Source organism: Onychomys torridus, chromosome 3 (genome assembly GCF_903995425.1).
Source record: "Onychomys torridus chromosome 3, mOncTor1.1, whole genome shotgun sequence".
NCBI classification, from domain to species: Eukaryota; Metazoa; Chordata; class Mammalia; order Rodentia; family Cricetidae; genus Onychomys; species Onychomys torridus.
The window spans coordinates 106,646-127,177 of record NC_050445.1 but is presented as its reverse complement, the minus strand read 5'-3'; the positions used below and the strand labels follow the sequence as shown (position 1 = coordinate 127,177).

Sequence of the window (20,532 nt, the reverse complement as noted above, 5' to 3'; positions counted from 1 at the left end):
GTCAAACCTGCCATATCCATTCTATGTTTCTGCTCCGCCTCCCATCTGCAAAAGTTAGTCCAAACAGTGTTGACTCTCTCACATCCCTGGTTTTTCCCTCTCATTGGCTCTTTCTCCTGAGGGTCATTTCAACCTAAGAAAAACCATCATTCACTCAGTTGCTACCAAGTATGACGACTTGAGTTTGATTCCCAAAACCTACATGGTGGAAGGAGAGAACTTATTCCTGCCTCTACACCTGAGAGAGAGAGAGAGACAGAGACAGAGACAGACAGAGAGACAGAGAGACAGAGAGAGAGAGAGAGCACATACACACACACAAAATAAATAGATATGATAGATATACATACATACATACATAATATATTTTAAAAAAAACAGCCAGGCGGTGGTGGCGCACGCCTTTAATCCCAGCACTCGGGAGGCAGAGGCAGGCAGATCTCTGCTATCTCAGTTCACTCTGCTCCTGCTCTTTACTTGGGATATACTAAGAAAAGTCTGTTTTTTTTCAAAATCCATATCCATTTGACTCCTAAACTCTAACATCCATTCTCTAAAACTAAACTATATCCTGGAAACTCACCCATGACTTGCCGCTAAACTCTCCCCTCGCTAGGCCAGACCACTGTTCTGGAGCTTTCTTTTGGGTTCCTGTGACTGTGTCACCTGTCACTCTGCTGGCTCCTGTCTGCTCTGCTGCTGCTTCTTCATCTCCTTAGACGAAGCTCTGCTGTGATCCTTTGCTGTTTCTTCTCCTTCCCACTGATTTTACTGTAACTGTTACCTCTTAGAGAATGCTTTTCCTTGTCCCCTCCAAAGTTCCACAGCCTTCGAAGTCACTTCTCCAATCACCTGTGAGAACCTAACACTAAATAGATCCAAGGTGTGTTCTCCACCTGCAGTACTGCGCTTCTTCACTTTATTTTACCATTCCTTTGGGGAGTCAAAACTTCAAAATAATTTCTATACAGTTGGAGACAGACATCCCTCTTTAAAAGCTCCATGGTGACAGAATATAGAAATCTAAGACATGGTCTGAGACAGAAAGGAGCCTGCAGACCAGCTGCAGACAGGAAAGATTGCGCACGACTTAGCTAGGAATCTTTCAGTAGACACAATAAGGATCAGAGAGAATATCCTTCCTAGACCTAACAGATAAAGAGAATGCATCTTGAACACCCAAGAACATACAGTAGCCATTAACTGTGGTAAGCAACATTCATAAACACTCTCCTGGCACTCCACAGTTGTAGTGGTTATAAAATACACCTGTGATTTCTTTTCGTGCATATGTGTTCATGTTTGTGTGTACAGATTCACATATGGGTATGTGTGTATGCCTGGGTATCCACCTCATTGTGACAGGCTTTCAATGGCTTAGAGCTCATCAATTAGGCTAGACTAGCTGGCCATCAAGCCCACAGGAACCTTCTGTCTCTACCTCACTAGCATGTTTTTCCAAGCATACACCAACATGCCTGGCTATTTTTCATGGGAATCAAACTCAGGTCTTTATGCTTGCCAGGCAAGCATGTTACTAATTGAGCTATCTCAATAAACATTTTTACACCCTTCAAGTTGGAAGAGCCTAATTCTCCATCTCTTGAATGCAGGCAGGATTTAGTAACTCATCTGGCAAATGAAGTGAAACTGTATAGCATAGAATACACAACACCCATCCTAGTCTCTCTCTTTGAATCCCTCGTTCTAGGAAACAGGGAGGTAGCTTGTATAAGTAGGTTCAAGGGGCTGGAGAGATGGCTCAGAGGTTAAGAGCACTGGCTGTTCTTCCAGAGGTCCTGAGTTCAATTCCCAGCAACCACATGGTGGCTCACAACCATCTACAGTGAGATCTGGTGCCCTCTTCTGTATACATAATAAATAAATAAATCTTAAAAAAGAAAAAAAAAAAAAGAGGTTCAAGCGGTCTTGGGGAGGTCCAATGAACCAGGTAAGGGAGTTGTAGTCAGCCTTCAAATGTTTACCAGTCATAGGCCACACCGAAACCTCAGAGGATTGACTGAGTAGAACTACCCAAGCTGTTCCTGATTCCTCACTCACAGAAACTATCAATGATGTATTTTTTAGGCTACCATTTTGGGGACATATGCTGCCTGTCAACAGATAACTAACAATGACTATATAGTGTTTTCCCATAAACAAAATCAATGACTTCTCGTAACTCCAGAACGCAATTACAATGTCATCTTCATGTGATAAATGAAGCTCAAAGGGACCAACTAAGAATTTGCTTCACTACTTACACGTCTTTAAGGAGAAACTGAAGAGGCTCAGAGACAACACAAATACACTCGCCCAATAGCAGGAAAGGCAGAAAGCAGCACAGTGAGTGCAAACCCAGGCCTGCTGATTCCGTTATCATGCAATGGCACGTGGCAATGTGAGACTCCTACCACTTCATCTGACAAACAGAACAAGTGGGTAAGGACACCGCACACGTTAAGGCACACAGCACAGACAAAAGCAAAGGGACACACGTGACTGGACACTGATCACACTGCTCAAGCAATATACACAACATCACAGTTGACGCAAGACCCACTTGGGGCTTTTACAGCTCAGTTTCTTACAGCTGGAGACACAGATGCCGGGCAGCTCTTCTGGTAGTGTCAATAGACAGGGTGTCCCATTGGATACAAAGACATACTACGACATGGTCCCTTCTTAGGAGCTCTGAGCTCTTCAGTGAAAGACTAAGTAAATGTGTTTCACATGCCATCTCTAAGCTGATTGCCAGTATAAACACAAGGCACAGTCATGAACCAATAATTTACATTCTGAGTAGGGAAAGCTAACCAAAGGGGGAAAAAAGTAAATATTCAAGATTCAGGAAGAACTTGGTACTTATTTGTCCATTTGGACAGGGTCTTGCTATTTGAACTCAATACATATTCCAGGCTGGCTGCAAACTCAAAATCTTCCTGCTTTCCAAATGCTGGTATTCCAGGCATGTGCTACCACACTCACTTGGGGCTTGATTCCTTGGTGATCAGGTGACCATGGAAGGGCACACTGATTAAGTAGCAGCTAAGCAAACTCCAATGGAATTGGGGGAGTGACTAGAGAAGGAGGCAGATAGTCATGGAAGGGGCTTCCTGGAGGAATGTCCCTGTGGTAGGAGCATCTTATGATGCTGGAGAACAGCAGGAGGCCAGACATCTGGCAGGAACTGGGCAGGAGGGAGTGTGGTGGGGATGAGGTCAAGAAGGTAGCAAACTTGGATGTTTATTTGGAATGAGATGGGAAGCCAGGGGTTAATGTGATGGCTCAGTGTGTAGAGGCCACCGACCCTGACAACCTGAGATCCATCCCTGGGATCCACAAGGTAGAAGGTCAGAATCATCTCTGATCTCCACAGACACGCTATGGTACATAACCCTCATCCCTCTAAATAAAATATAATTAAAAAAGGAAACCAAAGATTGCATGTAAACTACATTTAAAAAATAAAAAGATGAGAAGCCATTAGACGGGTATAGTATGACACTATTTTTTTTTTTTAAAGACAGGGTCTCATATATCCCTGGGATGGTCTTGAATTTGCTGTGTAGCCTAGGATGATCTTCAAATTCAGATCCTCCTGCTTCCATCTCCAAGTGCTGTGATTACAGGCATGTGCTGCCATGCCAAAGTTTATGAGGTGCTAAGGATCAGTTCGTGCATGTTAGGCAAGCATTCTACCAACCGAGCCACATCTTTAGCCCATGAATGAGGTATTTGAATGGGATCACTGTGGCTATTCTTTTAGGAATTATACTGTAGTATGGGACCTAAACAAGGATGGAGAACAGGAGATGGGTCAAGAGATTGAGGCAATAAAAAGGTAAGACTGGCTTAAAGCAGACTATGGAGGTGTACAAGAGGAGGAATGTGAGGAAGACAGCAGCTAAGCAGGATCCTAGGGCTTTGATCTGAAGACTTCAGGGTGGAACTGTCATCAGCAAAGATGAGGGTGACTTTGGACAAAACAGGCTTCAGGCAAAAGACCCATAGTTTAGAATGGTCATATTAAATCCAGGATGCTGAGTTACCGGGAAGAAATGTGAATCTGACATCCAAGAAGAAAATATGAGTGTGATATATGGGAAAGGGTGTATCTGGGTCACGAGCAAATAGACTGCAGTTAAAACCATGGGTCTGCATGAAGTTATGAGTGAAGGGTGCAATGCTAAGACTGAGCCAGGACCACTCCACAGACATTCAGAAGATGAAAAGAGGAAGCCGGGCCAGTAAGGCAGACTGAGGACCAGTAGCTAGCGAGACAGAATGAAGAGAGAGAGGCATCCTAGAAGCCACATGACAGATGTTTCAAGGAAGGAGTAGCCACCGGCTACTGGTGATGGGATTAAGAGGATGATGGCAGAGACCAGACTAATGGTCTTATGCTGTGGACACAATGAAGGTCTTAGGAAGACCAACAGGAGAGAAAGAGAGGATATAAAGTCTGATGGAGTTGGTTGCAGAGAGAGTTATCCAGTTACCAATTTACTGGAATACTGAGAATAGATGAACCTGTTCAATGAGAATGAAGCATCCAGACAGCCCAGTTCCTCCACTACATGAAGTATATGGAAGGATAAGAAATGAAGGAAGAGCCTACAGATTTCAAAAAGTCCTAGGCCAGCAAGATGGTTTAGCAGATAAAAATTTATGCCTCACGCCTGGTGGCGACCTACCCCTTTAATCCCAGCACTTGGGAGACAGAGGCAGGAGGATCTCTGTAAATTCCAGGCCAGCCTGGTCCACAGAGCAAGTTCCAAGACAGCCAGGGCTGTTACACAGAGAAACCCTGCTTTGGAAAAGAAAAAAAAAGTATGCCTCACATGCCTGATGACCTAAGTTCAACCCCAGAACCCACACTACAAAGAGACCCAAGTCCTAAAACACTCATCCAACCATGTATGACGCTTTAAAGTTTGATTCAAACAAAGAAATGGAGAAAAAGAATCCGCTGAAAATCTGAACATCACGGTGGAGGTGATGGAGGCAGGGTAGTATGGAATTTGTCATACTCTAAAAGGAGTCCTTACATTTTAGAGTGAACACTGAAGTATTTATGAATAAGATGATGATGATGATGATGATGATGATGATGATGATGATGATGATGATGATGGAAGACAGAGTCTCACTCTGTAGCCCTGGCTGGCCTAGAACTCACTATGTAGACTAGATTGATCTCCTACTCTCAGAGATTTGCCTGCCTCTGCCCCACAGAGGCTGGGGTTAAATGCATGCACCACAAAGGCCCGTATAAATAAAATTACTGATGCCTAGGATTGGCTTCAAAATAAAACAAGACTTGGGAAATGAGTGGAAAAGACAAGCTCGACCAAGAGTTCGAATGCTGAAGCTCGGGATGGACACTTGGTCCATCCCAGAATTCTATCTGCTTTCGTACGTATTTGAAGAGCCTATAACAAATGGTAGGGAGGTACTGGATGTAACAAATATAGATAACTCTTTCACGGCATTTTTCTGATGGTGAGAATGACAATGAGGCAGACGGAGGTGTAGGGTCCAAATAGAGGTACAGTGTTCACGAGATGGCGAAGATGATTTTAAAAGAGAGGAGACAGCTGATGATGTAGAGGAAACGGTAGGGTGGACACAGAGCTACAGAGGCAGGTGGAGGCGGAATCCGTATACACCAAGATGGCAGACCAAGGAATGAACTTCTATACTTCTATTTATGGAAGCATCTTTTGTGTTTGTTTGCTACATTTCCTTGCATGAGCATGCATGTAACAGGACAACTAACTTATGGGAGTCAGTTCTCTCCTTTTTTTAAAAAAGATTTATTTATTTATTATGTATATAGAAGAGGGCACCAGATCTCATTATAGATGGTTGTGAGCCACCACATGGTTGCTGGGAATTGAACTCAGGACCTCTGGAAGAACAGCCAGTGCTCTCAACCGCTGAGCCACCTCTCCAGCCCCAGTTCTCTCCTTCTATGTGGTGATATTTTACTTGTGCTGAAATGTGGTGATATTTTATTTGTGCTTTAAAAATTAAAGCTTGCCTGGAGATCAGAGGATAAAAACCAGCCATTTATAAGTAAACAAAGAAGTCAGGCAATGGTAGCACATGCCTTTAATCCTATCATTTGGCAAGCAGGGATCTGTCTGGATATCTGTGAGTTCAAGGCCACACTGGAAACAGCCAGGTGTGGTGGCACATACCCTAAATTCCAACACTAGTTAACCATGGAGGTCTGGAGGTCTGTATAGACAGACAGGAAGTGACAGAGCTGGGCAGGAAGAGGAAGTGATGTAGCTGGATGGAGAGAGCAAATCACATGGCAGAACAGCAAGGCATATAGGCGTGGGTAGACAGGAAGTAAGTTGCTTTTGGAAGCTGAGGTATCAGTGAGGTGAGGTTTGCTTATTGCTGTTCTTAGTCCTCTGATCTCTCTCAGGCTTTAACCCCTGTATCTGACTGCGTGTTTTTTATTTAATAAGACCATTTAGAAATTCGTCTACACTTCTACTGTCATGGTCCCCTGGATCAAACTTAAATCATCAGCCTTAGCTGCGAGTGCCTTTACCAACCCATTGCCAGCCCTGTTTGCTTTGTTTTTAATTTATTCATTTTTTAAGTGTGTGTGTTCCACGAATGAATGCTGGTAACCAGGAAGGACATGGGATCCCCACTGGACCACCAGGAACTGGAGTTATAGATAGTTGTGAGCCACTTGATGTGGGTGCTGGGAATTGAACTCAGGTCCTCTGGAAGAACAGCCAGTGCTCTTAACCACTGAGCCATCTCTCTAGCCTTGGTTTTTGTTTTATTGCAGAAGTGTCTCACTCTATAGACCTGGGCTGGCCTGGAACTCACTATGTAGCTCACACTGCCCTCGAACACATGGCAATCCTACTGCCTCAGCTCCTCTAGTGCTTAGATTCCAGGAGTGAGCCACCATACCCAGCTTTGGAAGCCTCCATTCTCTGAGAAATACACAACAGGGCCATCGTCTTGGGAATGCAGTGTTGATGAGCCAAGAGGAGGGTGGAAATGGGAATAGAACAGAGCTCTAAATTCTAGAAGGGCCCACCTGAAATCAGTGACCATAACTCAAAAATGATTCTAGGCCGCATGGTTTTGAGCTTTTCTCCAGTTCAGACAAGCACATACATTGTCACGTGGGTAAAACCAAGCAGTAAGACCCATAGTTCTACAGACAGCTAAACGACTCAGGGAAGCTGGAGCAAGATCAAAGCCTCTAACATAAGCACATAGGGTCACTGTAGGGAATGGGGCCAGCTCTGCACTCAGGACCAAGTGAAAGGCGTAGCACAGGCTTCCCAAAGCCACTGAGACAACATGGACCCATGAAATCTGCTACGCTGACAAGGTAAAATCAAGGGTCTGTCCACCTGTGTCCAGTCCTCACCTCTAGCCCTGCCCCTGTCTCACCACATACCTTGGGGGCCTCTCCCTTGCTGCCCGGGGGCAGCCGTAGGACCCAGAAGTTCCGGTTGCGCAGCAGGTTCTCCAGGTTCTCCAGGCGCCGCTGCAGCAGCCCATACTCCTGCAGCAGGGTCCCCAGCACGGCCCACTTGCTCTCCATATGGTTACCAAACTCCACAGCTGTCTTCTCGCAATCAGCCAGCTTCTTCTCTGCTGTTCCTGTGCGTCCCTCCAGGTTGAGCAGCTGGCTAGCCTGGGCATCCACCTTCCTCTCTACAGCCTGAATGGCAGCCACCACGGTCCAGAGTGAGATCTCTGCTGTGGGCAGCTGGGGTTCACGCATCATGCGGTCAGGAAAGACAGGAGCCCTATCTGGGAAGGGCGGGAACTGGAAAGGCATGGGTCGCCTGGCATCCATGTCCCATTCTTGAGCCTGTGTACAAGGAGAGAAGGTGACAGCTCAGGACAAGAACATGTGTGAGCCGGGTGGCGGTGGTGGCGGCAGTGCACCCCTGTAATCCCAGCACTCGGGAGGCAGAGGCAGGCAGATCTCTGTGAGTTCGAAGCCAGCCTGGGCTACCAAGTGAGTTCCAGGAAAGGCGCAAAGCTACACAGAGAAACCCTGTCTCGAAAAAAGAACATGTGTGAGAGAGAAGGTGGCCTAAAATGGGATGAGCAATCAAATGCTATGGAATATCTTCCTTCTACCCAGCCTCCACCTCTGGCTGTGTTCATTAGTGACATCAGTAATAGCTAGAGCAGCCACCCATTCGTCCAACTAACCACTCTTCCATTTCCTTCTTAGGAGAGCCAGGCTGGCTGCTAGTTCACCTGCCTTGGCCCCTGGCAAGCATGGCCTCCGGCCTGACATGTCACAGCCCTTCTCTGAACAGAACAGCCGCTTTCCTCATGGGCCACACTGAATGACAGACTTGCCATTTGACTCTCCTTCTTTGTTTCAAGGGAGGAATTTCCGTGTAACTTGTCTGAAGTTAATCTCCTGAGCAATCTCTCTTGCAGGTTAGGGCAAGAATGATTATCTCTGCTTTACAGATGACGAAATTGGGGAACAAAGAAGCAGCTGGTCATTCTTCAGCACCGCCCTGCACTGCCAGCTGGTTCCAGGTGCCACAGGTAACACAAACACTCTGCAAACACGCAGCCCCTGTCCCTCCTACGAGGCCTACCAGCCAGAGGAGGCCGAGCACCTAGCCTAGACAGCCTACCAGGAGTCGTTAAATTCCACACACAGCTACTTTTTTCACAACAAAAAGAAAATAGGTTTACTAGGCAATATTGCTTATTAGGAAAAGGGGACATTCTTCCGTCCCATGAGGACCAAAGGGAAAAGCTCTAGGCTTCCTTCCCTACTTCCTGCCGAGGGGGATCCCTATGGCCCAGAGCCTCCTTCTTTATTTTCCAGGAGCTACAGGCTGGGAGCTGAGCCCTATGGCAGAGAAAGGAGAGTGGAGGGTGGCCGGGGTGTGCTGGATGACAGCACGGGCTGACAACGACTCTTGGTCCCACACAGAACAGGGAGAAGTGGAGTCCTACAGCTGTGAGGTGAGCTAGACAGGCCTTCGGCAATAACACAAACTACTTTCTCAAATTCAGAGAGGCTGTGACAGCCAGAGCACCACCCACGGTGTCTAAGGATTCTAAGGATTCTTCTTCGACGTGGAGAGCGAACAGGGCCCTAGGAACGGCAGCCCCTGCCGGGTCCCGGTGGCTGGATGGCCATGAGTGCCGTCCACAGAGCTTATGGAGGCTTCACTGGGGCCTTGTCCAGAGAACGGGTAAGAGTGGAAGTTCAGGAACTCAGAGGCTGGTGCATTTCACCAGGTTGGAAGACCTACGGCTGATCCTTTTGCTCAAAACCAAACACGGTGACTCCAGATTGACTTGTCAAGTCCTAAGTCCTGGCTGAGAGTCAGGTGGGGACTCCGGGGCCTTCGGTGGAGTCCAGTCCCGGGGCAACTTAAAGCCTCCCCTCTGAGACAGTGATCTGTGGCCACTCTGAATCCTCTTCCCTTCTGTTTTATACCCAAGGCCGCGCCGGCTAAGTCCTAGGCACCCTGAGATCACTTGCGGAGCCTAAAGAAACAACTGGAGCCTTCTCTCTCACCCCCAGGACCCCAAGACAACGCTCAGGGATGCGGTTTGGGCGTAGTCAGTTGTCTTAAGCTGCTCAGGCGATTCCAATATGCAGCCAAGTTTGCTAAACCAAGACGACAAAGTCCCCTCCCAGGCCCTTGCCTGGCTCACCCCTTGTACAGAGGGAAAGTGGGCTGCTCTTTATTCTCGGAGAAAGACTAATAAAACAGCTTTAAACCCTTTTATTGAACCGACTACAGTGTAAACACGGTAGAACTGTTCCCTCTGTGGGCCAGGAAAAGGCCTGCCACAAACCCAGGCAGGTCGGACGCCAAGAGGAACCCGGGTCCCGGCTCAGTGAAGCGGCCACGGCCGCGCCAGGTCCGGGGCAGCACAGCCCTGGTTCCTGCATCCCACGGGCCCCGGGCCCAGGCAGCACCGGCCCGGGCAGCTGCTCCGTGGCGGCGCGGAAGGGCCTGGCGCTCGGGGCCTGCGCCGGGCCCGCTCCGGCGGCCGCCCGGGACCGCGGCAGCCGCGAGGCTCCCCGAGGCCCGGCCCCGCCCCGCCCCCACGGCAGCGGCGCGGCCATGGCGCCCGCGGGCGCTGCACCCACCTGCATGGGCGGCATTCCCTCGGCCATTTCCGCACGCAGCGCCGGCTCCTGGTGGCAGACCTCCTCCGGGGGCAGAGCCTGGGCCCAGCTCCAGCTCCCGCTGTCCAGCCCCAGGCCCTGGATGCCCAGCTGCTGAGGCTGCGGCCGTGTTGACACAAACTGCATCCTGGGAGTGCTGTTCCCCGCTCGGGCCGGCCAGGGAGAAGAAGAACGTTTTCCAGGCGCCTTCCCCCTTGCCGGGGCCGGACAGCTCCATCTACAGCCCGTAGGAGCAAACAGTCCCCTTTGGTGGCGCTCCCCGCCCCTCGCAGCCGGCGCGCCAGCCAATGGCCTTGGAGCTCCTGCCCGCCTGCAGGGCTGGCCGGGGCCACTCCAGGCTGGGGGCCACCGCCGCCCCCCAAAGAGGAGATGTGGCGGCGAACCAGGCCTCTAGGTCTGGGGTGGTCGGTCTTCATGTCACAAGCCATGCTCGGGCCTGGACTATGGGCTTGACTTCTATTTCTTATTCTACTGCTTATTACGAATGCATTGGCCATCCCAGGGGAAAAATGGTGCCCTTACCCTTGTGAAAATGGAAATATTTACTGAACACCTACTATGTGTCAAGATTCTGCTTAGGCAGAAGGTGGTTTTTGTGGTGACATACTCATGGGTTTAAACTGCAAAATCACTATTGGCTGTGATTTTTGAATATTTACTGTCCCCAAGCTTCCTGTGTTCTATATAAGAGATGGTGGGGACGGTACATTAGTCTAATGTTGAACAAATGCCTAGCACATAGTAGGCTCTCAGCAAAGGTAGTTACCCTAACCCTTTTGCCGGGCGTGGTGGTGTACACTTTTAATCCAGCACTATCTAGAGGCAGGTAGATCCCCGAGTTTACGGCCAGCCTGGTCTCCAGAGTTAGTTCCAGGCCATCTTAAAAAGAAAACAGTAATTGCCCCCCAAAGATAAGTCCCTGTAGTTAATTATCTACTGCATACTGTCCACTTTGTCTTACTAAATGACCAGGCTGTATCTTGCGGGGGGCAGAGCTCTCTAACGCTTATGGAAAGTCAGACCTGATGGAAGCCATGAGTTTTACTACACTTAAAACTGAGAACAGTTTAAAAATAAATAAATAAATAAATAAAAAACAAACAAAAAAAGCGGGCGGTGGTGACACATGCCTGTAATCCCAGCACTCGGGAGGCAGAGGCAGGTGGATCTCTGTGCGTTCAAGACCAGCCTGGTCTACAGAGCTAGTCCAGGACAGGCACCAAAGCTACAGAGAAACCCTATCTCAGAAAAAAAAAAAAAAAAAAAAATTGAAAACAGTATGAGGCTGTGGGGAGGGGTAGGGTGCCAGAGGGGCTATCTTTAGAAGGACAGTTATCAGGTGCTTTGTTAGGTATACTCCAGAATATAGAAATGAGTATTTCACAGACTTATTCTCAAGGAGCTTAGGGGCTAGTGAAGGTTTTGCTTCCAGAAGTCAGTGATTTCTCTCCGTTTCCTGGATACAGGCTGTGCATGCATGCTAGGGCAATACCCCATTATAAATATCATGTCCACTATCATGAGAGGAACCAGGCAAGTCCAGCCTGGAAAGCTCCAGACAAGTATGTTTCTACCATCAATCCACATCTTAGAAGACATATTCTGACCTATGGGAGGTCAACTCTATTTCCTCTTTCCTAGAGATGGGAAACGGAGGACTAGGTTAGTCCCAAGTGTTTAAGCGATCTCCTCAGAATAAAACTAATATGATTTCCCATCTTAAGTGTGTACTGAGTCATAGCAATGTCCCTTTTTATCAAGTGACACCACCATCCAATTCAGTTACCTCTTTGCAGGAGGACTTTCACACAGCCACTCACACTTTTACCTTGTGGCAGTTTCTGCTTAGGCTAGTGGTCCAGTTCACATTTTTATATGAACAAATTGCTCAAACAGGGGACTGGAGAGATGGCTCAGTGGTAAGAGCACTAGCTGCTCTTCCAGAGGACCTGAGTTCAATTCCCAGCAACCACATGGCAGCTCACAACTGTCTGTAACTCCAGTTCCGGGAGATCTGACACCTGTACACCAATGCTCATAAATAAATAAATTTTTTAAAAAAAGCTCAAACAGGTTCTAATGTGCATTTTCAACATAGCTGCATTATTTTATAACCCCCAAGCCTACCAATTATGGGGCACAAAACTCTATAATCCATGCCAGCTTTTCTTCTGGAAGAGAAGCAAGGAAGCACACGATGGGGGAGCTACTGGGGCTGTCTCCCCTGGTCATGGACCCTATGAGAGGTGTCATGATGACCAAGGGACAGAGGGAGCTGAGCTATCCCAGGCTGCAAGACAGCCTGCACTGGGGATGTCCAGTCATTCATCAGAGCAGTCTCCAGCAACCACTGGTTAACTATGAGCTCCCTGAGGAGCAAAATGGGCAACTGGTTAAAGTATCATAGTTAATGTACACTTTCTGCAAGAGATAGACTTAGGCCTGGCCCTTAACTTCTCAGGTAGATATTGATTATTTCCATTTTTTTTTTTTTTTTTTTTTTTTTTACTGGAGCTGAGGACCGAACCAGGGCCTTGAGCTCGCTAGGCAAGCCCTCGACCACTGAGCTAAATCCCCAACCCAACTATTTCCATCTTATCTCCAAGAATTCTATAGCTATTGCTCTGGACAGAGGACAAGAGAGGGGCTCAACATTTTCAGAACATTTATCTACCATTTCCTAAAGCTCTCCAAGCCTCCAATGTTATATATAAATGGGGGGTATGCTAGTCTATTTTAATGTTGAAAAATTATAAACTAATGTCTGGCACATAGTAGGCACTCAGAAAAGGTAGTTACTTCACCCCTTTGCCAACATGGCAGCGTGCACCTTTAGTCCCAGCACTCTGGAGGCAGAGCCAAGTGGGGTTTTATTTGATAAAGGAAATACCTAGGCTTACTCTTGGTTTAAGTAAAGAGGAAAACAGGTTTCTATCTACTAAATTAGGCCCCATCCCTAATTTAACAAGCAGGCTTTCGGGGCTGGGGATTTAGCTCAGTGGTAGAGCGCTTGCATAGCAAGCGCAAGTCCCTGGGTTCGGTCCTCAGCTCTACATGTGATAGCATTCTGGAAGCTGAGGCAGGAAGATCAAGAGTTCAAGGCCAGCCTGAGCTGCCCTTAAGCCAGTCTCAAAAACAACAAAATGAACCAACCAAATAAACAACCACCACCACCACCCAGAAAAAAAAAAAAAAAAAAAAAGGTATGGGACTGCCAAGGTGGTCAGTGGGATTAAGAAACAAGGCCAGCCTCAGAGACTCAAGCTTTCCTCCCTGTTGGCATGTGCATTGCTATAGACCTACCTCTGGAATAAAATTATGGCTTCGCACTAGGGAGTCAAAGACTCTTTATTATTCTCTAATCCCCACTTGCTGCTCTAGGAAAGCAGGCCAACTTAAGCTATTTCCAGTTCAATAACCAACTTTTTCATTCATGATCTTCTAATTCTCACAGGCACTCTGGAAGCACTTAAGGGAACTTGAAAAAATAAAATCCATTCTCTGTCACCGAACAATGAAGCCATGCCAGATACTTTTAAGTATTTCCTAAGCCCCCCAGGTCACTCTCATGTTCAGCCACGAACAAACCAGTGCGACAGTCATTTCTACATCTCCTTGTCCTTACCCCACAAGATCATATGAGAAAATGAAAATCCTAAATCCTACAGGCTAATAACATAAGCATGGCTTAATTATCTTTGGTAACTGTGTTTATCCTGTTTATTCACAGAGGTTGGCTGGTAGACATTGCATTTCTTATGCTATTTTTAAATTATAAACTAGAAGCCAAGAATTGATTGGCATATATTAGTTCATGTACATCCTTAATTTTGAATTCTGCTTGGTTTGGTTAAACAAAACCAAGTCTCCAGGAATGTGCTTGCTACCTTCCTGACCTGATATTCTTCATATATTTATTTATATTTATGAATATTACATAGTATGGATATAATGTGGTAGTAAAGGCTTATAATCTCAGCCCTTGAGAGGTAAAGACAGAAAGATCAGGAGTTCAAGGTCATCCTTGGTTATATGTCAAGCTCAAGACCATGCTGGGCTACTTGAGATTATGTTTTAAAAAAAGTTTTCTTGCCAGGCAGCTTTGGTGCACACCTTTAATCCCAGCACTCCAGAGGCAGAGGCAGGTGGATCTCTGTGTTCAAGGCCAGCCTGGTCTACTGAGAAAGTGCCAGGACTACCCAGAGAAACCCTGTCTTGGAAAAAAAATTTCTTGCAAAAGTTGCAACCCTGGAGCTATTGTTATAGGAGGTTATGAACACCCAAAATGGATGCTGGGAACAAAACTCTGGTCCTCTGCAAGAGCAGTAAGTGCTCTTAACTCCTAAACCCCAGACCTATTTTTTAGGACAATTTCAAGATTGTATTATAAATACTGCTTTGCTAATAAGCACAAACCAACATAGTTCAGTGAAGTTTTATTAAGCCCTTTATTTGGAATGTAACGACTGAGATGAGAACTTCGGAATCACTGTTTTTGAGGCTGTTCTGATGAGACTGCAGTGTTCTGCCTTCCTTGGTGGTCTCAAGCATGATATGCATGATATGGAAGAGACCTTTAATTGACCAAGCTGACCAAAGCCGTCACATATCTATGACTGTGGTCAATTCTATAAAAAGAAAAAGAGGCTGGGGGGGGGGGTGTGTGGTTCAGTTGGTAGAGTGCTTGCCTAACATGCACAAAGCTCTGGGTTTGATCCCTGGCACTGAGTAAAACCAAGGAGAGGCAGGAGGAGAAGTCTAAAGAAATCTAGGCTGCAAACCAAGTTTGCAGCCAGCCTGAGATACATGAAACCCTGTCTCAAAAAAGCAGAAAGAAGAAGGAGGAAATGTGAGGTGGGGGCACTGAATAGTCAGGCATGGTTCACTCATCTGTAGTCCCTTCACTGGGGAAGCTGAGACGAGATTGTGAGTTTGAGGCCAACTGGGTTACACAGTGAGACTTTGTCTCTAATAAACAAACAAACACAGGAGCAGGGTCAGAAAAGGATACTGCCTCTCCCTCTCTGGACTTCAAGTGGCAAATGACTCCTTTCACTCGACAAACAGCATCTTCCAGGTATTTTGACAAGGACACTAAGCGTTGGTCTTATGATCATATTGGTGAACTAGACATATTTGAAGAAAGCTCAAGAAACATTAAACAGAGGTTCTGTCCCCTCTGGCAGCACTAAACTGCTGTATGGTTCCCATTCCTGGACACATTTGTTTTTCTTTTTTTTCTTTTTTTTTTGGTTTTTCGAGACAGGGTTTCTCTGTGTAGCTTTGCACCTTTCCTGGAACTCACTTGGTAGCCCAGGCTGGCCTTGAACTCACAGAGATCCGCCTGCCTCTGCCTCCCGAGTGCTGGGATTAAAGGCGTGTGCCACCACCGCCCGGCTCCTGGACACATTTGTCAGGTTCACAGATCCTGGAACAGGGGCCAGAGGAATTTCACTGATAACTGTAGCTGACTAAGTTGGAATGAGCATGGGAAGAAGAACTGGGCCAGATTTCCCAATTATAGAATCTAAACTAAGAAAAACTGAGAAATATCTAAAAGAATGAATATGTATATATAAATTTTTTTTTTTGAGACAGGATTTCTTTGTGTAGCCTTGGCTATCCTGGAACTAGCTCTGTAGACGAGGCTGGCCTTGAACTCACAGAGATCTGCCTGCCTCTGCCTCCGAGTGCTGGCATGAAAGGTGTGTCCCACCACTGCCCTAAAATTCTTTGTTTTAAAACAGTGGTTTAGCAAAGTCCAGCTTTGACTTCATGAAAAGCAACAGAATGAGCCAGCAATGTGGGACAGGGATGGAATTTGGTCCTCATACTGTCAGCAGCTGTCACTTCTTCATTGTCTTCCTTTTGGAACATGGGAAACTGAGGATTGCTCAGGTCTGCATTGATCAGCATGGTGCCCCAATATGTTTACTGCCAACCTAATTACAGAATCTGCTTTTGAAGTTTAAAAAACAAAACAACATGGTTTAGAGCATTTGTTGCTCTTGCAGAGGACCCAGGTTCAATTCCCAGCACCCACACAGTGGCTTGCAATCATTCATAACTCCAATTCTGGGGAATCTGACACCTTCTTCTGACTTCTCCAGGCACCAGGCACACACACGATGCACATACACACATGCAGGCAAAACACTGATACATAAAATAAAATCTAGAAAAAAAAATTTTTTTAAGAGGAGGAAAAAGAAAAATCAAGTGAGAATCAGAGCCAAATGGGATTGTGGTATCAGAAACTTATGTGGGCTGGTAGATGTAGAAAATAATTAGTAAGAGATCATAGTAAATTTATGAAAAAGATGGTAGCAAAAGGCTGAGCCAGCTAGGGGTAATGTATTTCTGTGGGACAATCTTTTTTTTTTTTTTTTTTTAACAAAAGATGTTTGTTTTTATGTGTATGAGCTTTTGACCTACATATATGTCTGGTGTCTGCAGAGGCCAGAAGACGGGACCAGATCCCTTGAAACTGGAGTTAAAATTGTAAGCCACCACGTGGGCGCTGGGAACTGAACACAAGTCCTCTGAAAGAGCACCAAGTGCTCTTAACACAGAGCCATCTTTCTGGCTCCTTGTAGTCCCCTCTCCCCTTTTAAAACAGAGTTTTCCTATGTAACCTAGGCTAGCCTAGGATTCTCAGCAATCTTACTGCCCCAGCTTCCCAACTGCTAGGATAACAGGTGTGAACCCTCACACCTGACCAAACCTTGGCTCTTAACACTTGCCATTTCCAGTGTAGCCTGGCTTTGTGATCACCTTTCAGGTTTGTTCTGTAATATGTTGTGTCATGAGTTCTTAAGCCCTACCATATCTGACATACAAGAAGCATTCCCACTACCTTATAAGGAAACAAGGTCTTCAGAAGGTAAAATGTTATATTACTTGAGACTTGAATCTAGGCCTGACATCAGAAGCTCTGCTCCTAGGCATTAATACTGAACTAATGATGAGTATTGAGTCCCTATACCCTCCTTAGCCCCACCCCCAATCAATCTGACGTGTGTGTGTGTGTGTGTGTGTGTGTGTGTGTGTGTGTGTGTGTTATACTTTTGTGTGGAGACCACAGGGCTTTGGGAGTCATTGCTCAAGAGTCACTGACTTTCTTCTTTGAGACAGGGTCTTTTATTGACCTGAGACTTACCAATAAAGCCAGGCTGACAGGCCAGCAAGAGCCTCCCCAGTGCTGGGATTCAAACCCATGGCATTGGTCCTGGTTTTTTCACGAGTTCTAGGGATTAGACTCAGGTACTCATGCTTGTATAGCAAGCACTTTACTGAGATACCGCTCCAGTCCCTAATTTTGAACTCCTAATTATCTTGTTTATAGGAACCCGAAACATGCCAAAAGAACAGCCTGATGTATACACCCCATATGATAACAGACTACCCCTTTGCTACAGAAAACCAGGGTGAAATGAGCAGTCAAAAATATCCATCCAATGACACATGCCTTTAATCCCAGAATTTGGGAGGCAGAGGCAGGAGGATCTGAGTTCAAGGCCAGCTTGATCTACAGAGCAAGTTCCAGGACAGCCAAGGCTATATAGAGAAACACTGTCTCAAAAAACCAATACATATGTATGTATATACATGTGTGTGTGTGTGTCCAAATAGATATGTATATAACAATATCAGGTCCTCATCTGAAAATGTCTCCTTGCTACTCAAGCAGCTGCAGAGGCTGCTTCTTGTTGTCTAAGGAGCTAAGGCATAAGAGGGGAGGAATGTTCTGTCTCCTCAAGAAATATGACATAAACTTGGGACTTCCAACCTATTGACATGAACTTAGGTACTTTTTTCAGTGAGACTTTTTGAGACTGAGATAATATTTGTTATTGTCTCATAAGTCATGGGGACTGGCTGAGATAGATATGGATATCATCTCAAGAAAAGCCTAGGGGAGCCCCTACTGGAAACTTTGTAGTTTATTAATGGAGGAAGTGATGTAGAACATGGCTCTCTCTGGAGTTCATGACTAAGGTGTTTCCATTATCAAGTATGTCAAGTAGGAAGGGATCAATCTTCTTGTACTTTATAAACAATTGACCAACTTACATTTATTATCATACTGTGGATGAACCAGAGGCTCATCTAGTGTTGACAGCCCTAGAAAGTAAAGAGTGAATCTGGTTAGAGCCATCTCCTGGATGCACTCTGAGGAAGAGTTTTTTGTTTTTGTTTTTCGAGACAGGGTTTCTCTGTGTAGCTTTGCACCTTTCCTGGAACTCACTTGGTAGCCCAGGCTGGCCTCGAACTCACAGAGATCCGCCTGGCTCTGCCTCCTGAGTGCTGGGATTAAAGGCTTGTGCCGCCACTGCCCGGCAAGTTTTTGTGCCATCGTCTAGGGGACAGACAGATCAGTAGGACATTTCTGGAGTTTCCTCTTCCCTACAGGGACTGGTCATGAGCACTAGGCCCCAAATGCCTCTTTAATTCCAGGGTTAAATGTATAGTTTCTCTCAAGACACCAGGTAGACAAGGAGATTCTACCTGCTGAAAATTTGTTGGACTTTACATTTCCAATGAGCCACTTTTGAATCTTTGACAAACAAATGGGTTCTACTTGATAGGAGATTGATGAATGAAAGAATTGACTATACAACAACCAACGTCCCTACTTTGAGCCACACTAAGGATTAGCACTGATTCTATATGCTTCCAAGTTTCTGGAATGGCCCTGCACATTCCCTTTTATTTGGTTTTATGGCTCTTGTTTGGTTGGTATTTGAACTACATTCTCTTTTAGCCAGTTTAGACCTCTGCTGTCTATGGCTCCTAACAGAACAGGCGTTGGGATCCATCGGCAGCACTCTGGTACATAGGCCTTTTATTCACTTTTGTGTCCTTGGTCAATCCTTTAAGTTCAGATGAACTTCAGATGCTATCTAGCCCCACACCAAAGCTTCAGTAGGTATCTTCTCTTCAGCTCTAGCAAATGCTTCCCTCACCCTGAGGATAATGCCTTGATTCTTTCTTTTTCGGGTGCAAATCTCACATTCAAGTCCTAATGGGTCGTTAATGAAGCTGGAACCTGATTTGGGGATTTCAGAATTTCCAAGTTTTCCTGTGGGATGATCCAGATTCTGGCTAAGCTCTTTATTCCAATATACCACAGTTCTGCCATCATCTGTCTTATCTATCCCCTGGGGATTTTTCACTGCCTACAGGCTGAAAGTTATGACAGCAGACCAGGTCTTACATACATTTCTTATGTCTCCCAGGACCCTTGGTATTATTGTCACTAAACAGTGTTTCCTATACGTGATTATCCTGAAGAGCAGCGTGTTCAGGCAGAACTTTGGCAGGAGCACAGTAACTAGGCAAACACCATTTCCTCCTGTGGGTACACTAACTATGCAGACTGAAGGTTGGACCTAGTAATCAGGAGAACGTGCTCCCTTATCCAGAAAGTGCCATGTCTAAACAGTTCTAGAGCTCACTCTAGACATTACAGAAGACTGGAGGAACAAAGAAGTATGGGATAAACATCTCCTGTCCCAAATATAGGGCTTCTACATTCTCTGTCTTCTACTTCAGGACCCACTAAGAGCAGAACAAGACAAGCTGACTTCCACCAAGTTTCTACGTGAGTTTCTCTGCTTTGGTTTTTCTGCCTCATTTGACTTTGTTTGGACAGAAGCCAAAGGAAGAACAGGATTTTGGCAGAGAACTGTATCACAAGATTCTTCTTTCTTTTTAGAAAGTTTCTGGAGGCCCACCTTTTCTATTAACAGCCTCATTTTGGTGATAAAAATGTGAGAGCTGAAAAAGGAAGAGGACACATAGCTGGTTACACAGACACTTGGGAATAGAACTAGGTTCAGATGCTTTCAGAGGACAAGAGTGCCCAAGAACAGAATGCATGGTAGCCATGACCCTCAAAGTACAACAGATGGATGAGCATGATAGTATATGCTTTTAATCCTAGCACTCTGGATGCAGAGGCAGGCAGATCTCTGAGTTCCAGGCCAGCCAAGGCTATACAGTGAAGCCCTGTCTAAAAACTACATCAAGTTGGGTGGTGGCGGTGCATTCCTTTAATCCCAGTGCTTGGGAGGCAGAGATAGGTGGATCTCTATGAGTTTGAGGCCAGCCTGGGCTACAGAGTGAGTTCCAGAATAGGCTCCAAAGCTACACAGAGAAACCCTGTCTCAAAAAAAAAAAAAAAAAAAATTATGAAATCAGGTTAGACAGATATGATGTTTAACTCTCAGCGACTGAAGAGAGATTTCATTCTGTTCACTGCCATTGAGGGTGGAGCAGGCAGGGATGCAAATCCTTTCCTCAAGAGCATCACATTACAACACTGCTATCATGCTACTGAGGAACAAAAG

At 46.0% G+C, this 20,532-nt stretch overlaps 1 protein-coding gene across 2 annotated transcripts in view; it reads right to left on the bottom strand.

The window, feature by feature from the left end:
- Znf282 (zinc finger protein 282) overlaps positions 1 to 10,561 on the bottom strand; it is a 28,694-nt gene extending 18,133 nt beyond the window's left edge. For both annotated transcript variants that reach the window (XM_036181183.1, XM_036181184.1), the window contains exons 1-2: positions 10,142 to 10,561; positions 7,448 to 7,867 (exon numbers count right to left, since the gene is read on the bottom strand). In XM_036181183.1, coding sequence (XP_036037076.1) covers positions 7,448 to 7,867; positions 10,142 to 10,306 — 585 coding nt within the window. In that variant the 5' untranslated portion in view covers positions 10,307 to 10,561. The remainder of the gene's footprint in view (positions 1 to 7,447; positions 7,868 to 10,141) is intronic.
- Positions 10,562 to 20,532: the final 9,971 nt, after the last annotated feature.